General features: G+C 43.0%; 1 protein-coding gene across 1 annotated transcript in view; it reads left to right on the top strand.

Annotated features, from left to right (window-relative positions):
* Positions 1–20,895, top strand: part of LOC140185039 (uncharacterized) — a 113,136-nt gene that overhangs the window by 70,002 nt on the left and 22,239 nt on the right. Inside the window, exon 9 of the mRNA XM_072238260.1 lies at positions 16,877–18,151. Coding sequence (XP_072094361.1) covers positions 16,877–18,151 — 1,275 coding nt within the window. The remainder of the gene's footprint in view (positions 1–16,876; positions 18,152–20,895) is intronic.

Genomic DNA, 20,895 nt, shown 5'->3' with positions numbered 1-20,895 from the left:
CCAGGTCGTTTCCCCATCAGCTTTGATGCCGTGGCCAATCGAGAACCTATCAATCTCTGCCTTAGATACACCCAACGACCTGGACTCCACAGCTGCACTTGAAAGAAATTCCACAAATTCACCACCCTCTGGCTAAGGAAACATTTCCACATCTCTGTTTTGCATTGACTCCCCACTATCCTGAGTCTGTGCCCTCTTGTCTAGGACTCTCCCACCATGGGAAACATCCTTTCCACGTCCACTCTGTCTCTGCCTTTCAACACTCGAAAGGTTTCAATGAGAACGTCTCTCTCCTTCTAAATTCCAGTGAGTACAGACCTAGAGTCATCAAGTGTTCTTCGTATGATAACCCTTTCATTCCTGGAATCATCCTTGTGAACCTCCTCTGGACCCTCTCCAATGCCAGCACATCGTTTCTGAGACGAGGAGCACAAAACTATACACAATACTCAAGGTGAGGTCTCAGCATCACATCCCTGCTCCAGTATTCTCCACCTCTGAAATGAATGCTAACATTGCATTTGTCTACCTCACCACCAACTCAATCTCCAAATTAACATTTAGGGTGCCGCGCACAATGGCTCCAAAGTCCCTTTGCCTCTCAGATTTTTAAATTTTCTCCCCTTTTCGAAAATAGTCTGCACATTTATCACCACCACCAAAATGCATGACGGTGCATTTTCCAACATTATATTTAATTTGCCAGTTCCTTGCCCTTTCTGCTAATCTAAGCGCTTCTGCATCCTGCCTGTTTCTTCAACACTACCTGCCCCTCCAACGTTCTTCAAATCATCTGCAAACTTGGCAACTGATCCATCGATTTCATCATCTGAATCATTTATATACAGCAAAATGTAGTGGTCCCAGCACCAATCCCTGGGGACACCACTAGTCACTGGCAGTCATCCAGACAAGGTTCCTTTTATTCCCACTTGCTGCATCCCTGTTCTTGTCAGATAGTTTTCCAACTCGGTCTTCATTAATGTTACCCTTATCTTACCCACGATACGCGTTAAGCTTACTGGTAAGTAGTTAAAAGGGTCAGTGCTGTCACCCCTCTTATATACGAGGAAAGATTTGGGCCATTTCAAGTCCTTAAAGACTTCATCAATCTTCACAGAGTTTTGAAAAATTCTTATTTTGTGTTTGTATTTTTAATCATAGACTTCTTTAAGTACCCTTGGATATATGTTATCCGACACTGAGATTTCTTAACTTTCAACCATTTCAGCTGAAGCAGGGCTTACTTACTAAGATCTCTGAATCAGCTTAGGCAACTTTATTTTTAACATCTTTGCAGGTGAACACTTTAGAAAAATAAGAGGTAAGAGTATCCGTTATGTCCTTCTCTGCATAACTTAACACCCCACTGTTATTTCTAATGCACTTAAATTTCTATTTATCATTTCTTTTATGACTGAAGTATTGACAAAATCTCTTGTGGTCAATCTTAATATTATCAGCAATATCCTTCTCAACCTGTCTTCGTCAATCTGAATTTCCCACTTTACTACAGCTCTCATATTATCATATGCCCTATGGTTAGAATGTATTACTTCTTTTTTCTGGATTCCTTAATTAGTTGTCTTAACTTCAATATTTTTATAAATCTTTGCTCATCCATGTAGTTGATCTATTGTTTTATTTTTGCATCTCCTGACCTTGGGTATGAACATTACCTGCACTACATGTATTACCTATTTAAATCGATCCCATTGTCCCTCGACTGACAAATTGTTGAGCAGCTTTCTTCCAGTTTGCCTTCTGAGGTCTTTGCCGCATCTGCACAAAGTTTTTGTTTGTGAAATTCAATCAAAGGGCTTTAGTTTTTACTCCCCCAAAGTACTTCGAGACTTACAATGTTATGATCACTTGTTCCTGAACGTTTAACAACTTCCGTACAGAAAATTGTCTCTTGAATGTCATAGAATATCAGATCGAGTCAGTCCTCCCCTCTTGTTGGTGTATTAGCATACTGGGTCAAAAAATAATGCACTGTATTGTGGTAGTACAAGTCGAAACAAGAACAAAATATTAGAACAATGTATAACAGCTGCAGAGAAAGGTATATCAGAAGGTGCAAGATTATTCTGTCGCAGATTGTGAGGCAAATAATTCATCGTACAGTGCCAGTCTTATAACAATGCGATAAATGTTGTCATTCAGCCCCGTGGTACGTGATTTCTGAATGATTCCTGGGTCTTTGCAATGTAATTCAGACCATGGCCATGAACTTGGGCTCTCACTGGGAAGGACATCACTGTCATGGATATGGCCCTGACCCTGACCATTGTAAGTCCCCTGTCTCACATCGTCTCTTCTCTTCGGTTACTCATGTACACAAATGACAGTATCTTACAGCCAGTGAACGCCTTTGGTCTCTGGAAGGAAACCGGTACGGTCACCTCCTACTTACACCAGCCAAGACTTAGCCTCTGGGCCTCACCTTTGTGATCTTCAATATCTAGAGAGTAGCAGATTTTTAAGCAAGTTTCAGAGACAGTCAGCCTGAGTCAACAAATACTTTTTGGACATTTCTACCTGTACCTGATTCTACGAATTTCAAAACGAGATGAGGAAGTCCTGGTGGTTCCCCCGTGGCAGGGAAGGGTACAGTCAGGCAGTGAGATAGAGACAGTTTACTCACTGGTTAGTGGAGAATGGCAGGAGATACTGCGGCCACAAAAGAGACACAAGGATGGCGTGTTGCCTCAAGGGTGCTAGCGTCCAGTGCGTTTAGGTGCAGCTGCAGAATATTGTCAAGGGGAAGACTGAAAATCCGGAGGTCCTGGTGCACACTGTCACCGATGTCACTGTCAAAAAATGAGATGGGATCCTACATATTGAGTGTATAGAGCTAGGAAAGAGGCCTCTTTCCTTCCGTCATCCATGTACACATCGCACTGCATTTTGTGGCCAATGAACACACCATCCAACTTACCTTTGGTCACTGAAAGGAAACCGGAACAGTCAGAAATAAAGTATAATTCCAGTTCCACCCAGAGCTCCTCCCCAGACCCAGGACAGGACACAATGGTAGTACCGCAATTTGTGAGTATAATCACGTTTCCAGTAAAATATCCCCACCCAGCCACAATTTGACAATTCCACTGGTCCTGGGATCGCTGAAAGTTGCTCCCGGAATCAGGCACTGGCTCCAGCTGCTCCTCATCCTCGACCAAACTTGAACTCAGTCTCTGCAGGACATATCTGGCCCTGACCCTATCCACGATAACTCCGCTGAGTCCTCCTGTCTCCCATGTACTCTAAGGACTAACTCACGGCCAGCGAATGCACCATGCAGCTCGCGTTTGGTCTCTGGAGGAAAACCGGTATGGTCACTTTCCATGTGTCAGTCAGACCGAGTGCACAAACACATTTCGTAACCTTTGCCTGCACCTGATTCCATTAATTCCTTTAAGTTCAAAATGAGATGAAGAAACCCTGGTGGTTCCCCTGTGGCAGGGAAGGGTAAGGTCAGGCAGTGCATGAGTGACAGGGGACTTGATAATTAGGGGTACAAAGAGCAGATACTGTGGCTGCAAAAGAGACTCCAGGATGCTGTGTTGCCTCCCGGGTGCTTGGGTCCAGATGTATCAGAGCGGCTGCAGGATATTCTCAAAGAGAAGAATGAACAGCCAGAGGTGGTGGAGCATATTAGCACCAATGTCTTAGTCAAAAAAAAAAAAAAATGAAGAAGTTCTACAGACTGAGTATATAGAGTTAGGATAGAAGATGAAGAGAAGGACCACCAAGGTGGTAATTTCTGGATTACTCCCGGTGCCATGGGCTTGTGCATGTAGGAACACGATGATGGCACAAATGAATGAGCGACAGAGGAGATGGTGCAGGGGGCAGGGTTCCAAGCTTGGATCATTTGAACCTTTTTCTGGGCAAGGGGTGACCTTTCGAAGAGGGACCTGTTGTACTTGAACTAGAAGGGGAGTAGTATGCTGGCCGGGAGGTTTGCTAATACTACTCAGCAGGGTTTAAACTCGTTTTGCAGGGGGCGGGAAATCGGAACACCAGGTCAGTAAGTGAAGGATTAGACATGAAGGTAGACTTCAGTGAACGAATGGACAGGAAAAATCAAATTAACAGGTATGATGAGACATATAGTTTGAATGTTGTGTACTTGAATGTCAGGGATATTATGGGTAAATGTGATGAACACAAAACACGGATCAGTACATGGAACTGTAATGTGGTGTCCATTACAGAGACTTGGTTGAGAAATGGACAGGGACACGTGAGTAATCTACCAGGTTTTTGACGTTTTTGAAAAACTAGAGAAGGAGGTAAAAGAGGTGTGAGTTGGACTACTAATCAGGGACAATTTCACAGCTACGCACAGGGGAGACACTGTGGAGGGTTCAGACGCTGAGTCCATTTGAAGAGAACTGAAGAACAGGAAGTGTGTTATCAGAGGAATGGGATTATACTACTACCTGGTGTTGGGTGATGAGTCTATTCAGGAACCTACCCACTCAATGGGTGAGCAGCTAGGTGACTGAGACCACAACTCCCTCACTTTCAAGGTAGCTATAGATAATGATGAGATATTTTTAATAGGAGATGGGCAAATTAGGAGGGCATTAGGCAGGAACTAAGAAGGGTTAATCGGAAATAACTTTTATTCTGGTGAATCCACATCAGACATGGGGAGAGTGTTGAAAGATTAATTGCACAGAGTACAGGAAATGTATCTTCCTGTTAGAACGAAGGGCAGGGATGGAAATAGAAGAGAAACTTGGATGCCCACAGAAGTGAAGAATTTAGTCAAGAATAAAAAGGAAATGTACGTCAAGTTTTGAAAGTTAGGATCAAATGGAGTAGTTGAATGTTATACAGAATCAGGAAAGGAACTAAAGAAGGAATTTACAAAAGCCAAAAGGGGCCATGAATAGTCCTTGGCAAGTTGAATCAAGGTGAATCCCAAGGCAATCTATACATATATCAAGACAAGATGTTATCTGGGGAGAGGGTAGGATCCCTCTAGGACAAAGAGGGGAACATTTGCTCAGATCCAGAGAATGTGACTGAAATACATAATAAGTACTTTGCTTCAGTATTTACCAAAGGGACGAAATGTGGACTAGTGGAGAGTGCTGCGTATATAAATATGTTATGGAGTTTGGAGGTCAAGGAGGAGGAAGTAGTGGGTCTTCTTATGAGTATTAAGGTAAATTACATCGTGGCGTCTGATGGGATTTACCCAGGATTCTGAGTGAAGCAAAAGACGAGATAGCTTTGGCCTTGACCAGTAGCGTCATATCTTTCCTAGGCACAGACGAGTACCCAGAGGACGGGTGAGTCGCGAATGTTAAACCTGTATGTAAGAAGGGAACAAGGGAAAATGCAGAGAACTGTAGACCGGTAGATCTCACGTCAGTTGTACAAAAAACAGCCGGCGAAACTTCCTCGAGATTGGGTATATGAGCTTTTGGAAGCAAGGGCCTAATGAGGGAGAGTCTTCCTGTGCGGCAGGTCCCATCTTCATAACTTGATTAAGTTTTCTGACAAAGTGACGAAAGACACAGATGCAGGTAGAGCTGATGATGTCGTGTACATGGATTTTACTAAAGCATTTAACAAAGTCCATCTTGAATAAATAAAGAGTTTGAAGAGACTTATTCGAGCTGGCGGTCTGTAGTTCGTGGTGTTCTGCAAGGATCTGTGCTGGGAGCTCTCCTGTTTAAATGATCGGGATGAAAATGTGGATGGGTGGTTTGATACGTTTTTGAATGATATCAAGAGTGGTGCAGTTGTGGATAGTGAAGATGATTATATTGGGTTAGATAAGATTATGAGGACGCCCAGTCCTCGTTTATTGTCATTTAGAAATGCATGCATTAAAACATGATACAATGTTCCTCCAGAAAGATATCATAGAAACATAGGACAAACCAAGACTAAAACTAACAAAACCACATAATTATAACATATAGTTACAACAGTGCACAGCAATACCGTAATTTGATAAAGAGCAGACTATGGGCACGGTAAAAAAAAGTCTCAAGTCCCGATAGCCCCACCATCTCACGCAGACGGTAGAAGGGAGAAACTCTCCCTGCCTCCAAGCGCCGCAAACTTAACGATGCATTGGAAGCACCCGACTGCAGCCGACTCTGAGTCCGTCCGAAAATTTCGAGCCTCCGACCAGACCTCCGACTCCCAGCACCGAGCACCAAGCACCATCTCTGCCGAGCGTTTCGACCTTGTTGCATTTGATCCCAGAGTTTTTCTGTAACTATCCTTGTGACAGCTGAGCTGACTGAGTCTGTTTGAAGGAGGCTGGGGACTCCGCTGCCTATTCAGTTGGTCATGGAGAGGATGTGACAGGTTGTCTGTAATCTATAATAGTTTGCTTAATAACCTCATGTCCACCACTAACTCAATAGACTCCGGGTTACACACATCAAAGTTGCTGGTGAACGCAGCAGACCAGGCAGCATCTCTAGGAAGAGGTACAGGCGACGTTTCGGGCCGAGACCCTTCGTCAGGACGTCGACTGTACCTCTTCCTAGAGATGTTGCCTGGCCTGCTGCGTTCACCAGCAATTTTTATGTGTGTTGCTTGAAATTCCAACATCTGCAGATTTCCTCGTGTTTGAGAATCCGTGTTGTTGCCAAGGACAGATCCATTCTTTTTGATGAGTTTATTTAGTCTTTTTGCATCACAGACACCGATGCTGCTCCCCCAACATAAAACAAGAAAGAAGACTGCACTCGCTACAACTGACTGGTAAAAGGACTCCAACATCCTGCTGCACACTTTGAAGTATCACGGCTTCCTCAGAAAATAGAGTCTGCTGATCCCCCGCTTGTAAACAGCCTTGGGGTTGGTTTTCCAGTCAAGTCTGCTGTCGAGGTGAACACCCAAATATTTGTACTCCTCCACCACCGCAACCTCTTCTCGCAGAATGCATACAAGAATCGTCACCGTCCTCTTCCACCTAAAACCAATCACCATTTCCCTGGTTTTGGCCACGTTCAGGGGCAGGCGATTCCTCCTGCGCTATTCCAGAATCCTCTCCACCAGCCCTCTGTGCTCTGACTCCTGTCTATTCCTGATACACCAACGACCGCAGAGTCATCAGAGAACTTCTGCAAGTGGCCAGACTCAGAGTTGCACTGAAAGTCTGAGGTGTTCAGTGTGAACAGAAACGGAGACAGGACAGTCCCTTTTGGGGCTCCGTTGTCACTCACCACTATCTCAAACAAAGAAATGCCCAGGAGTACAAACTGGGGTCTATCGGTCAGGTAGTCAGTAAGCCAGGAGATAGTGGATTTTTCTACCTCCATCCCTTGCAGCTGCTCGCTCAGAGGAAGTGATTGAATTATGTTGAAGGCACCACCAGTATCAGCCAGGAATGGGTGAGCTCGCTGCCACGGGTAGGTGACGGCACCATTCACTTCCGCAGGAGGCTGCTTGGCAAAATGTAGACGGTCCAATGAAGGTGGGAGGAGAAGATGGTGGCGCGACACAGCGCGCACGGCTTCTCCGGTGAATGATATCTGTATTTGTTAAGTAGGGTACCGTTCACAATTCTGATTTGATGGAGACAGACGTGAGAGCACGGAGGAACATCTGGAGAAACTTCTGAAATGCCCACTTCGCTGCCGCTGCTATTGTGTGGTCCGGAATCTCCGGAGGAGAAGGCCTCTGAGTCCTCGGCTTTGCTTGTTTTGGCGGCCGGGACAAGGTCGAAGGCGCTCAGCAGTGGATGGCTCTCGGGAGGCTGTATTGGAGGGGCTGGTTGGAGGTTCGAAGTTTTCGGACGGGCTCAGAGTCGGCTGTGGTCGGGTGATTCCAATGCATCGGCAGTTCTCGGTGCCTGGAAGTTCACGGCAGGGAAAGTTTCTCCTTTTTTGCCACCTGCTATCGGGGACTGTCGGAGTCGATCGGGAATTGAGACTTCTTTTAACCGTGCCCATGGTCTGTTCTTTATCAAACTATGGTATTGCTTTGCACTGCTATAACTATATGTTATAATTATGTGGATTTTCTCAGTGCTAGTCTTTGGTTTGTCCTTTTTGTTGTGATATCACTCTGGAGGAACATTGTACCATTTCTTAATGCATGCATTTCTAAATGACAATAAACGAGGACTGATTGTCCTCATAATCTAATCATACGTGGGGCACTGGTGGTGGACCTAAATGAAAGACACAGACACTGAAGTACTAGGAACGGGACTAGGATGCAGGACCTGGGCTAGGACATGAACAAGAAACAGGGAAACCGGACGAGAAACTATGAACTTAGCACCTGGGCTTGACTCTGAACCAGAAACTGGACAAGGACCCAGAACCTGGGTCTTGCCTCGGGCTCGGGCCCAGAACCAGGCAAGGACATGACATGACAACAGGACTGGAGGCTGGGGTCTTGAGGCTGGAGCTTGGAGACAGGCTGGGGTCTTGGGTCTTGAGGCTGCAGGCTGGGGTCTTGGGTCTTGAGATGCGAAGGCTGATAACTCGGAGGCTGATAACTCGGAGACAGACTGGCAACTGTACATCAACATAGAGCCGGGACTTATCCTTTGAAAAGCTGGGACGCGGGTTTAACACGACACCAATATGAAACTGGACAGAACATAGACATAGATCCGGGACTCAACACCAAGTTGGGACAGGTCCCTCCGTCGGGTAACGGCAAAACGGCTGGACTTACCCAACAGAGGCAAAGACAAGACAAGACAGTCTCCCTCCCCCCCACTCCAGGGTAACAGCAGAACGGCCTGACTTACCCCACGGAGGCGAGGACAAGACAAGACAGATCCCCCCACAGGGCAACAGCAGAACGGCCTGACTTACCCCACGGAGGCGAGGACAAGACGAGACAGATCCCCCCGCAGGGCAACAGCAGAACGGCCTCACTTACCCCACGGAGGCGAGGACAAGAAGAGACAAACGCCAAGGAACGACAGACAATTGCATCTCTGCATTGGGGTTGCTCCGAGTCGCAGTTATGGCCAGCAACCTAGGCTGGCTATGGAAACAGCCGGATCCCTACCTAGCTCGGAGCAGCTGACGGCCACTCAGCTGGCCCAGAGAATCTTGACAAGACAAACTAGCAGCTCACACTCGACCCAAGGCCACTTATATTCCAAGCCCCAAGATGGGAATCAGGTGCCTATGATTCACTCAATCAAACAAGGGACCCGGAGTCCTGAGTCCACGGACCGGACGGTGAACCGGAATGCGGACTTCATGGACCGGACCATGACAATAACCTACTCGAGGAACTCTAGACGTACCATACCACATAACCCTTTAATTTTCTAAGCTCCATGTACCTATCTAAAACCCTTATTGTATTTGGCTCTACCACTGTCGCTGGCAGTGTATTCCACACAGCCACCATTCTTTGTGTAAAAAACTTACCTCTGACATCTCCCATGCAACTACTTGCAAGCACCTTAAAACGATGCCCCCTCGTGTGAGCCATTTCCGTTCTGGGAAAAAGCCTCTGGCTATCCTCACTATCAATGCCTTTCATTGCCTTACACACTTGTATGAATTTCCTGTATGATTTTTTCCAGGCTGAATAAGACGATGAGTTCACTGTGGTTTTGACTTTCTTCAGGGCTCCGGACTAAGTGGTTAAGCTCCTTCTTCCCCGCTCTTTTCAACGTTTTCTGTCACTTTCACTCATTTCAAAGGACTGTGCCACAGACAGCTGGGTTGGTGCAATGCGCCTCTAAGGTCTGACAGCAGACTAGCGAGTGAATCTTCGATGGAGCAGAGTCAGAAACCAACGAGTTGCCAGCACCAGTCAGGGCTCTGGGGCTCCAGAAAGAGATAGGGTCTGGAGTTTACGAGGAGGAAGATGAATCAGACCAGCATGATGTGGCTACAAATGAAAGATGAGAAACATCTGGAAGCTGATTGATTTTTTTTTAAAAGTGGTTAATTTCTGGAAAATACTGGAGAAAATCAACAGATGTGGAACAAATGTGGAGAGCAAATGGCGGGGGGTTTCGGCACCGACTGAGTCCGGGCACCGTGGCCCGCAGTCCCGGGACAGTCCCTCTCTTTCAGCCCCACGGGCCCCAGGGAGCTTCCGGCTGCTGGGGGAATGGGAGCCGATGGTCCCGGCTGTGATGCTGCGGTCCCGTCTCCCGGATGGTAGCAGCTGCCACATCCTGTGGTTGGGGTGACTCCGCTCCCCAATGATCCTACGGATCCTTTTCACACAATAATGTAAATATCCTGGACAGTGAGAGGTTCACATCTACAGATGGGCTGGGCTGTCCGCACCACTCTCTGCAGAGTCCTGCGACTGAGGGAAGTACAGTTCCCACTGTTGTGACTTTTTCACCGCACACCACGTATGTACGGATCAGGTAATTATGATATTGTAGCCATTACTGGGAGTTGGTTGCACCCAGCAGTCTGAGGGATTTAGAGGAACAAATTTGTAGTGAGATCGCAGACTATGACAAGAAACAAAAGTTGAGATGGTAATGATTTTAAATTTCCATATATTGACGAGGACTCCCATACTGTAAAAGGACTAGATGGGGTAGAGTTTGTCAAATGTGCCCTTAATCAGTATGTAGAATTTCCGACGTAGAAGTGTGCAATAAGCTATTAGGAAATAATCCAGCGCTAGTGACAGAAATTAGTGTATGGGAACACTTTGTAGCTAGTGATCATAATGCCATGAGATTCCAAGTAAATATAGAAAGAGAGTGGTCTGGACCACGGTTTGAGATTCTAAGTTGGAGAAAGGTCAATTTTGATGGTGTCAGAAAGGATCTGACAAGTGTGGATTGGGACAGGCTGTTTTCTGGCAAAGGAGTACTTGGTAAGTGGGAGGCCTTCGGAAGTGAAATTTTGTGTGTGTAGAGTTTGTATGTGCCTTCCAAAAATAAAAGTTGAATGGTAACTGGTGCAGGGAACCTTGGATTTCGAGCGATATTAAGGCCCTGAATATGTTGTTCCTCCAAATGCCTCAGGCTGTTGGGTGCAACCAAGACTCATTAATGACTACAATATCATAATTCCACGCCCTGAGCTCATCTGACTTTCTGTTGGATTTTAAAAGCTTCCCAGTATTTTTTGCTTTATGATTTGCCCTCTCTTTGGCTTTTATGTTGGCTTTGGCTTCTGTTTCTTTCTTTTTCAATCTTTTCATTGGTTTCATAATAATAAACATAATATAGTATTGATACAAAGTTATTGGGATCACATTGTTGTACTTAACATATTTAAATATACACCCAGTTGACACACAGGTATTAAACCTCCCAATTATAAAGGATGCAAATATAATATAATATACAAATTTTTTTTAAATATATCGTGAAAAAGGAAAGAAAAATAAATCCTCTCCCAAAAAAAAAAACAACCTAAACAGTGTTAACCAACTAAACTAAAAAAAAAGACCTGGGCTGTTGTGAAGCATTAAAAAAAAGAACCACTAATGTCGTTGACTCCGCTCCTCTCAACATGCATTAAAAAGAGAGAGAACAGGATTGGAAAAGGTCAGATTACATCATATGGAAGTGTTGAATAAATGGCCTCCAAGCCTTTTTGAATTTAATAGAGGGATCATAAATAACACTCCTAATTTTTTCTAAGTTTAAACACAACATTGTTTGAGCGAACCAATGAAATGTGGTGGGAGGATTGATCTCATTCCAATTCAGCAAAATGGATCTTCTAGCCATTAATGTAAGAAATGCAACCGTCCGATGAGCTGAAGAGGTTAAAAGATTTGGTTCTATCATTGGTAAACCAAAAATTGCAGTAATAGGGTGGGGTTGTAAATCAATACTCAAAACAGTTGAGATAATATCAAAGATATCTTTCCAGTATTTTTTTAAAAGAGGACATGACCAAAACATATGAGTTAAAGAAGCTATCTCAGAGTGACATCTATCACACACAGGATTTATATGAGAGTCATAATGAGCTAATTTATCCTTAGACATATGAGCCCTATGCACTACTTTAAACTGTATCAATGCATGTTCAGCACATATAGAGGATGAATTAACTAATTGAAGAATTTTTTTCCCATTTTTCAATCAGTAAAGTAATCTTAAGTTCCCTTTCCCAATCAGTCTTAACTTTATTAGATACGTCTGGATGTATTTTCATAATTATATTGCAAATAGTTGCAATTACACCTTTCTGAAAAGGATTTAAATCTAATTTTTTTTCCAAAATATCCATTGAATATAAATTCGGGAAGGTAGGAGAAACAGTATTTAAGAAGTTTCTAATCTGTAAATTTCTTAAAAAGATGGGATCGAGGCAAGCTGTATTTGTTAGATAATTGTTCAAAGGACATGAAACAATTATCCAAAAATAGATCACAATATTGTACTATACCTTTAGTTTTCCAAGCCAGATATGCTTGGTCCATAATGGAGGGTTGAAAGAAAAAAATAGATATACCATGACTTGCTAGAATAAATTGATTCAACCCAAAAGATTTTCAAAATTGAAACCATATTCATAAAGTATATTTCACTATTAGGTTATCCATTTGTTTATACAATTTAGAAAGAGTAAAGGGAAGCGAAGTGCCTAAAATAGAACCCAATGGAAACCCTTGTAAAGAATTACATTCAAGATTTTTGACAGAAAATACTCTGCAGATGCTGGGGTCAAAGCAACACTCACAACACGCTGGAGGGACTCAGCAGGTCGGGCAGCATCCGTGGAAACGAACAGTCAAGATTTACCCAATGTGGACTTGCAGTTACATCCAAGTCCCATAACCAAATTTTAAATATCGAATATTAATTGCCCAATAGTAAAATCTAAAATTCGACAATGACAAACCCTGTTCCTTTTTAGATTTCTGTAAGTATCTTTTACCTAACCTAGGATTTTTATTCTGCCATATATATGAAGCAATTTTGGAATTAACATTATCAAAAAAGGATTTCGGAATAAAAATTGGCACCGCTTGAAATAAATATAAAAATTTAGGTAAAATAACCATCTTAATAGCATTGATCTGACCGATCAATGACAGAGACATTGGTGGCCATTTAGTAAACAAAAGTTTATTCTGATCAATTAAAGGTAAGAAATTAGCCTTAAGTAAATCCTTATGCCTTTTTGTAATTTTAACCTCTAAATATGTAAAAAAATCAGTATCCAATTTAAATGACAAACATCCATGAATTGGAACCTGCATATTTAGGGGAAATAGTTCACTCTTATTAAGGTTCAGTTTATAACCAGAAAAATTACTAAACTGAGCCAACAAAGATAAAATAGTAGGAACAGATTTCTCAGGATTAAATGTATAATAACAAATCGTTTGCATATAATAACTTGTGTATTTCATTCCCACGTGTAATACCAAAAATGTTTGGTGAGACTCGGATAGCAATTGCTTAAGGTTCAAGGGGAATATCAAATAATAATGGACCAAGAGGACATCCCTGCCTAGTACTCCGAGATAAGCAAAAAAAGGGAGATCTTTGAATGTTAGTACAAACGGAAGCTACAGGGGTATGATATATCAATTTAATCCAAGATATAAATATTGGACTAAAATGAAATTTCTCAAGCACAATAAATAGATATGGCCATTCAACTCTGTCAAAAGCTTTCTCAGCATCTAATGAAATAACACATTCTGGAGTACTAAGTGAAGGAGTATAAATAATATGCATTAACCTCCTAATATTAAAAGATGAATAATGGTTTTTAATAAATCCAGTTAGGTCCACAGAAATAATTTGAGGTAATACCTTCTCTAACCTAGTTGCTAATACTTCAGAAAAAATCTTAGAATCTACATTCAGGAGAGATTTCGGTCTGTATGATGCACAATCAGTAGGATCTTTATTCTTTTTAAGAATTAAAGAAACAGAAGCTCCATAAGATGATTGCAGTAATTTACCTAATCTGATTGCTTCTTTAAAAACTCTAGACAACAGAGGAGAAAGAATAGATGAAAATAACTTTAAAAATTCCACTGTAAAACCATCTGGACCAGGTGCTTTGCCGGAATTCATTGAGGAAATAACAGCTGTTATTTTTTCATCCGTAATATGAGTTTCTAATGTTAAACATTCTTTGGGTGATAATTTCGGAAAATTCAATTTCCTTAAAAAGTCCTGCATAGTGTTGGGATGGTGAGGAAATTCGGAATGGTATAAGGAGGTATAAGATTTGTTTATCTCATCATGATTAACTGTCACGGTGTCATCATGTTTGTGAATCTTAATGATTTGATCTTTAACCGAAGCAGTTTTCAATTGATGAGCTAATAATTACCCGATTTGTCACTGTGTATATAAAACTCATTTCTAGTTTTCATTAATTGATTTTCAATCGGGGATGTTAACAATAAGCTGTGTTCCATTTGAAGTTTGACTCTGTTTATAAAGCTCCTTACTGGGAGCAATAGAATATTCCTTATCAATTTCTTAAATTTTATCAACCAACAAAATACGTTTAATACGTTTTTACAAACCAACAGAATCAGAAATAACCTGTGCACGGATAGATGCTTTAAAAGTCTCCCATGTTGTCCCGTTGGAGATTTCTTCTGTAATATTAGTGGAAAAGAAGAGATCAATCTGCTCTTTCATAAACTTAACAAAATCCGGGTCTTGAAGCAAATTAGAATTAAATCGCCATTCTCTAATACCAGGAGAAGTATCCATTAACTTGCTGGGGCTTTGGCTTCTTATTTCAGCCATGGTTGTGTCCTGCTGCCTTTGGAGTGCTTCACTGGTGTGTCTCTACCATGCAGCTCCCGAACTGCTCCCAGAAACTCCAGCCTTTGTTGCTCCACTGACATTCCTGCCAGCTTCCCCTTCCAGTCAAGTTTGGCCAGCTTCTCTGTCAAAGAAGCATGGAGAAGTTCAGTCCAGGAACAGGCCGTTTGTCCCGTCTAGACAGTGCTGAAAACAATTAAGCTGTCCAATGCAACGACCGGGACCACAGCCCTCCATACCCCAACCATCCAGGTACCAATCCAAACTTCCCTAAAATGGTGACATCGAGCTCACATGCACCATTTGTGCTGGCATCTCATTCCACACTCTCATAATCAATTCAGTGAAGAGGTTTTCCACGCAGTCCCGTTAAATTTTCAATAACTGGGGAAGCCACTTACCCATGACCTCTGGTTGTCGTCCTGCCCAACATCAGTGGAAAAAGCCTGCTTGCATTTACCCTATCTATACTCTCATAATTGTGTATCCTTCCAACAAATCCTCAAAGCAATGTATAGTTTCCTTGTTTATGCTTAGAGCCTTTTTTCGGTGTATAAGATGATGAGGGGCATTAATTGTGTGGATAGCCAGACACTTTTCCCAGGGCTGAAATGGCTAACACGAGGGGCATAGATTTAAGGTGCTTGGAAATAGATACCGAGGGGATGTCAGGGATAAGTTTTTTACACAGAGAGTGGTGGGTGCGTGGAATGCACTGCCAGCGGCGGTGGTGGAGGCAGATACAATAGGGTCTTTTAACAGCCTCTCAGATAGGTACCTGGAGCTGAGAGAAATAGAGGGGGATGTGCTAGGGAAATTCCAGGCCGTTTCTAGAGTAAGTTGGCACAACATTGTCAGCTGAATGGCCTGGAGTATGCTGTAGATTTCTAAGTTCTATGTTGAACAGCGAAATAACTTTGCCTATCCTACAATCCTCTGATAACTCCCCTGTCACTAAGTGTGATTTAATTATCTCTGCTAGGGCCCCGACAATTTCTGCACTTGCCTCCCATTGGGTCCGAGGGAGCACCTTGTCATGCCCTGGAGATTTATCCACCCTAATCTGCCTCAGGATAGCAAACATCTCCTCTTCTTTAATCTGTACAGAGTCCACGATGTTAATGCTGCTTTTCCACACTCCCATAGACCTTGTGTCCATCTCCTGAGTAAATAGAGATGAAAACAATATTTAAGATCTTCCCATCTGCTCTGGTTCCACATCTGGATTGCCATTCTGGTCTTCCAGAGGACCAACTTTGTACCTTGGAATCCTTTTGCTCTTAATATAACTCCAGAATCTCTGAGGATTATTCTTCATCTTTTCTGCGAGGGCAAACTCATGCCTTCTTTTAGCCATCCTGATTTATTTCTTATTTGTTCTCTTGCATTTCTTATACTCCACAGATTGGAGATGGCAGAAATGCCTTATTTTTTTTAAGAGACAGGAAGAGCATCAGAGAATTTGATGGTCATTCCAGATACCAGCATTGTGCCCAGTTAGAAGATGATTTCTCTCTCCAACTTGGGTTAAACTTCACTGTAACAGTGAGATGCCAGATCACACCTTGACAACTGAAGTGATCTCATCTGAAATGTTGTTCTTCACTTATTGATGGATTTTATATATCTTTTTTCAGGTTAAAAATGACAAGGAATTTATCTCCGGGAATCTCGAACACAACACGCCAGTTTTGCTGTCTCTGTGCATGTCTGTAAGAAGTGGAGGAAGGGATTCACTCGATCATCTGACTGACTGGCATGCCTGTCAGTCTACACAGGGGAGAGGCTGTTCAGCTTTTCAGACTGTGGGGATTCAAGGTCATCTCATGAAGATACATGAGCAAGTTCACACTGGGACAAGGCCGTTCACCTTGTCCTGTGGGTGAGAAGGGATTCAGTCGGTCTTCCCACCTGTGGACACACCAGTCAGTTCACACTGGGCAGAGGCTGGTCATCTGCTGAATTTGTGGGAAAGGATTCACTCGGTCATCTGACCTAATGGCTCACCAGCGATTTCACACCGGGGAGCGGCCGTTCACCTGCTCAGTCTGTGGGAAGGGATTCACTTGGTCATCTAAACTGAAGGTACATCAGCGAGTTCACACTGGGGAGAGGCCATTCACCTGCTCAGACTGTGGGAAGGGATTCACTTTATCATCCCAACTGAAGGTACATCAGCGAGTTCACACTGGGGAGAGGCCGTTCACCTGCTCAGTCTGTGGGAAGGGATTCACTCAGTCATCTCAACTGAAGGTACATCAGCGAGTTCATACTGGGGAGAGGCCGTTCACCTGCTTAGTCTGTGGGAAGGGATTCACTTTGTCATCTCAGCTACTGAGACACCAGTCAGTTCACACTGGGGAGAGGCCATTCACCTGCTCCGAGTGTGGGAAAGGATTCACTCAGTCGTCCACTCTAATGGCACACTGGTCAGTTCACACTGGGGAGAGGCCGTTCACCTGCTCAGACTGTGGAAAAGGATTCATTAAGTCATCTCTACTGAAGGTACATCAGCGAGTTCACACTGGGGAGAGGCCATTCAACTGCTCAGACTGTGGGAAGGGATTCATTTTGTCATCTCAGCTGAAAGTACATCAGCGAGTTCACACTGGGGAGAGGCCATTCACCTGCTCAGACTGTGGGAAGGGATTCATTTCGTCAGCTCAAGTTAAGGTACATCAGCGAGTTCACACTGGGGAGAGACCGTTCACCTGCTCAGACTGTGGGAAGGGATTCATTTTGTCATCCCAACTGAAGGCACATCAGAGAGTTCACACCGAGGAGAGGCCATTCACCTGCTCAGACTGTGGGAAGGGATTCACACGTTTAGCTCGTCTACTGACACACCAGTCAGTTCACTCTGGGGAGAAGCCATTCACCTGCTCAGTCTGTGGGAAGGGATTCACTCAACCATCTCAACTGAAGGTACATCAGCGAGTTCACACCGGGGAGAGGCCCTTCACCTGCTCAGTCTGTGGGAAGGGATTCACTTTGTCATCTCAGCTACTGAGACACCAGTCAGTTCACACTGGGGAGAGGCCGTTCACCTGCTCCGAGTGTGGGAAAGGATTCACTCAGTCGTCCACTCTAATGGCACACTGGTCAGTTCACACTGGGGAGAGGCCGTTCACCTGCTCAGACTGTGGGAAAGGATTCATTAAGTCATCTCCACTGAAGATACATCAGCGAGTTCACACAGGGGAGAGGCCATTCACCTGCTCAGTCTGTGGGAAGGGATTCATTAAGTCATCTCTACTGAAGGTACATCAGCGAGTTCACACTGGGGAGAGGCCGTTCACCTGCTCAAAGTGTGGGAAAGGATTCACTCAGTCATCCCACCTACAAGCACACTGGTCAGTTCACAGTGGGGAGAGGCCGTTCACCTGCTTAGAGTGTGGGGAGGGATACATTCTATTATCTCAACTACAGAGACACCAGCGAGTTCACACCGGGTAGAGGCCGATTACCTGCTCAGAAGAGAGCAGGAAGAAATTCTCTCAGCCAAATCAACCAAATGTGCATCATTGATTTCACACTGGGAAGAGGCCATTCACCTGCTGTGAATGTGGTGAAGGATTCATTCAGTTATCTATCCTTATGACACACTACCAGGTTCACACTGGGGAGAGGCCATTCACCTGCTCTGAATGTGGGAAGGGATTCGCTCAGTCATCTAACCTTATGTAACTCTCGCTTCGGCTAGCAGCTTAATGTAGGGGCTGATAGCCCCCCAGCCCGGCCAAACGTAAGAAATCTCAATTAACAAACAGTACACAATATGTGATTAAACAACTGAGCTTTAGAATTCGTACTTTGACTGTAGGGTTAGTGAAGTAAACAAAGAAAAAGAAAAAGGGGCCACTCTCTTCATTCGCATTTTCTCATCTCTCCCCAGCAAAAGACCACGAAAATTTCTCTTCCAGACTCACACAGAAGAACAACATTTCTGTCATTGAATAGCCCTGCATTCCAAAACCCTGTTATCTCTAGTCGTAACCTAAACATTGCTGCTGGAGAGAAACTGTTACCTCAGCAGTGAAACATTGCAGAGAGGCAAACCTTACGGCATGTTACACTTGTGACACACTACCGGGTTCACACTGGGGAGGAAGTTTCAATAAGCTGCGTGCTGGATATTTATCCATCCCCATTGCAGAATGCAATTTCCACAGTGACTGTTGGTGCTGAACTCTGCAATTATTGCTGCTGGTCACCACACCCAGTTCTGCACCCTGGTCACTGGGCACGGGAGGAGTTTCTTCTGCTGCACATTCACGTTTAATGGGACTGGAGTTTAATATTCTGGATCTGAGACAAACAAATCAGTGTATTTTAAACTCTGTCTTTGTACTTAGTGAATTTATTTCATTTTAAAATCTTTTTATTGTTTATTATTGAGATCAACAAAAAATACATTAATCAAGTCAACATGTCAATATGCACAATGAGGAATTAAATTACCAAATAACTGATTAACAAAGCTAAACAATATATCAACAATAAAAAAAAGTGTTAAGAATATTTTTTTTTTGAAAAAAGAAGGAAATTAAGAACCCCTACTAACTAAAACAAAAAAAACCTTGCTAACAAAAAAATAAACAAAAAGAGAAAAGAAACCATTGGGAGCCTGACCGCGGAGCTGTACACCATACAAGCTTCCATAAAAGAAAAACATCAATCCACCAACTCAAATCTATTGAAACAAGAATCAGAAGGAAACCATCTTAATTAACTCAAATCCGATGTAGCGGGCAAAAGAACCCCACCTTTTCTCAAAGTCAAATTGAGGATCAAAAGTTCTACTTCTGATTTTCTCCAAACTGAGACATAACATCACCTGAGAGAACCATTGTATCAAAGTGGAAGCAGAGACATCTTTCCATTTTAATAAAATAGCCCTTCTGGCCAATAATGTAACAAATGCAATTACATGTTGGTCTGATATAGAAATACCATGAATATATTGAGGGATTATACCAAAAAAACTGTCAATTTATTAGGTTGTAATTTAATTTCTAAAGCTTTAGAAATTGTAGAGAAAATGGAAATTACTTCAACCTTCATTAAGTGATCCTACTTTTTTTCTTTGGAGGAATAAAGGAGTCTATTCCTTCATGGATCTGTTCCAAGAAGGCCGATTGATGTGTTTTGAGAAATTAGTAACTAAATACTCTCTCGTATTCACTTTTTTTTTTTTTGCAATATCTTATGGTCAGACATTTCTTACAAGTATATTTAAGTAATTTTCCATATATACAGGATTCTGATCTGTTAGACATTATTTTGAAAATGAATCCTTTTGTGAAAGTTTTATTGGCAAAATTAATAATTTACTGTTACAACAGTATAATTACCCTTCACTTAAGATTAAGCAAGATTGGGAAAGAGAGCTTAACATGACCTTGCTAACAGAGAATTTTGAAGTTGGTTAACTCTTCTTTGATTTGTGCCAGTCACCGTTTAATTCAATTTAAAATTGTACATTGTTACTATTTGACAAAGGAGAGACTGTCTAAAGTGTTTCTTAATGTTGATAATCAGTGTGATAGATGTAAAACTGAGACAGCAATATTGACACATATGTTTTGGTCGTATTCTGTATTGAAACAGTTTTGGAAATCTTAGTGAATTTATACCACACCTAGTGTATAGTAGAGAGTCAACTCAGGCCGGCTGGACCCTGCCAGTGATTCAGCTCCACAAAAGTCCTTTTAAATCCTCCCCTGTTGTTCATCTCTCACTCTCCCTGTGGTGATGAGTTCCAAACAGTCACCGCTCTGTGGGTGAAGAGGTTTCCCTTGAATGTTCTGCAGACTGAAGAAGTCAAGCTGACTGCAGTTCTGTCTGAGATGTTCTTCGCCCCTCAAATCTCTGGGCTGAGGAAGAATGACATTGGGAGTTAACTTCCTCGTTCAGGGCTCATTCCCACATTATGGGTCATTTTCCCTGCTTCTAAAGGCTTGTTAGAAAACACGTCCTCTAAAGATTGAAAGCAGAATGGGAAACCATTAGCTGGATGCTCAATGGAGCAGGGTCAGAAACCAGAGGTGGGTCTGCACAGGGCAGAGTTTGGGGCTCTGGACGATGTTCTGTGATTTTTCTTTCATGTGTGTTATTTCTGTTCCTCCTTCTGTCCAAGTTCGTGTTAATCTCAGTGGGATTGAGTGTAAATAGTCTTTTCTAAAGTAGTCATTTCA

This window comes from Mobula birostris, chromosome 20, assembly GCF_030028105.1.
Source record: "Mobula birostris isolate sMobBir1 chromosome 20, sMobBir1.hap1, whole genome shotgun sequence".
NCBI lineage: Eukaryota > Metazoa > Chordata > Chondrichthyes > Myliobatiformes > Myliobatidae > Mobula > Mobula birostris.
Note: the sequence above shows the minus strand (reverse complement) of the source record. Positions and strands in the feature narration are given on the sequence as shown.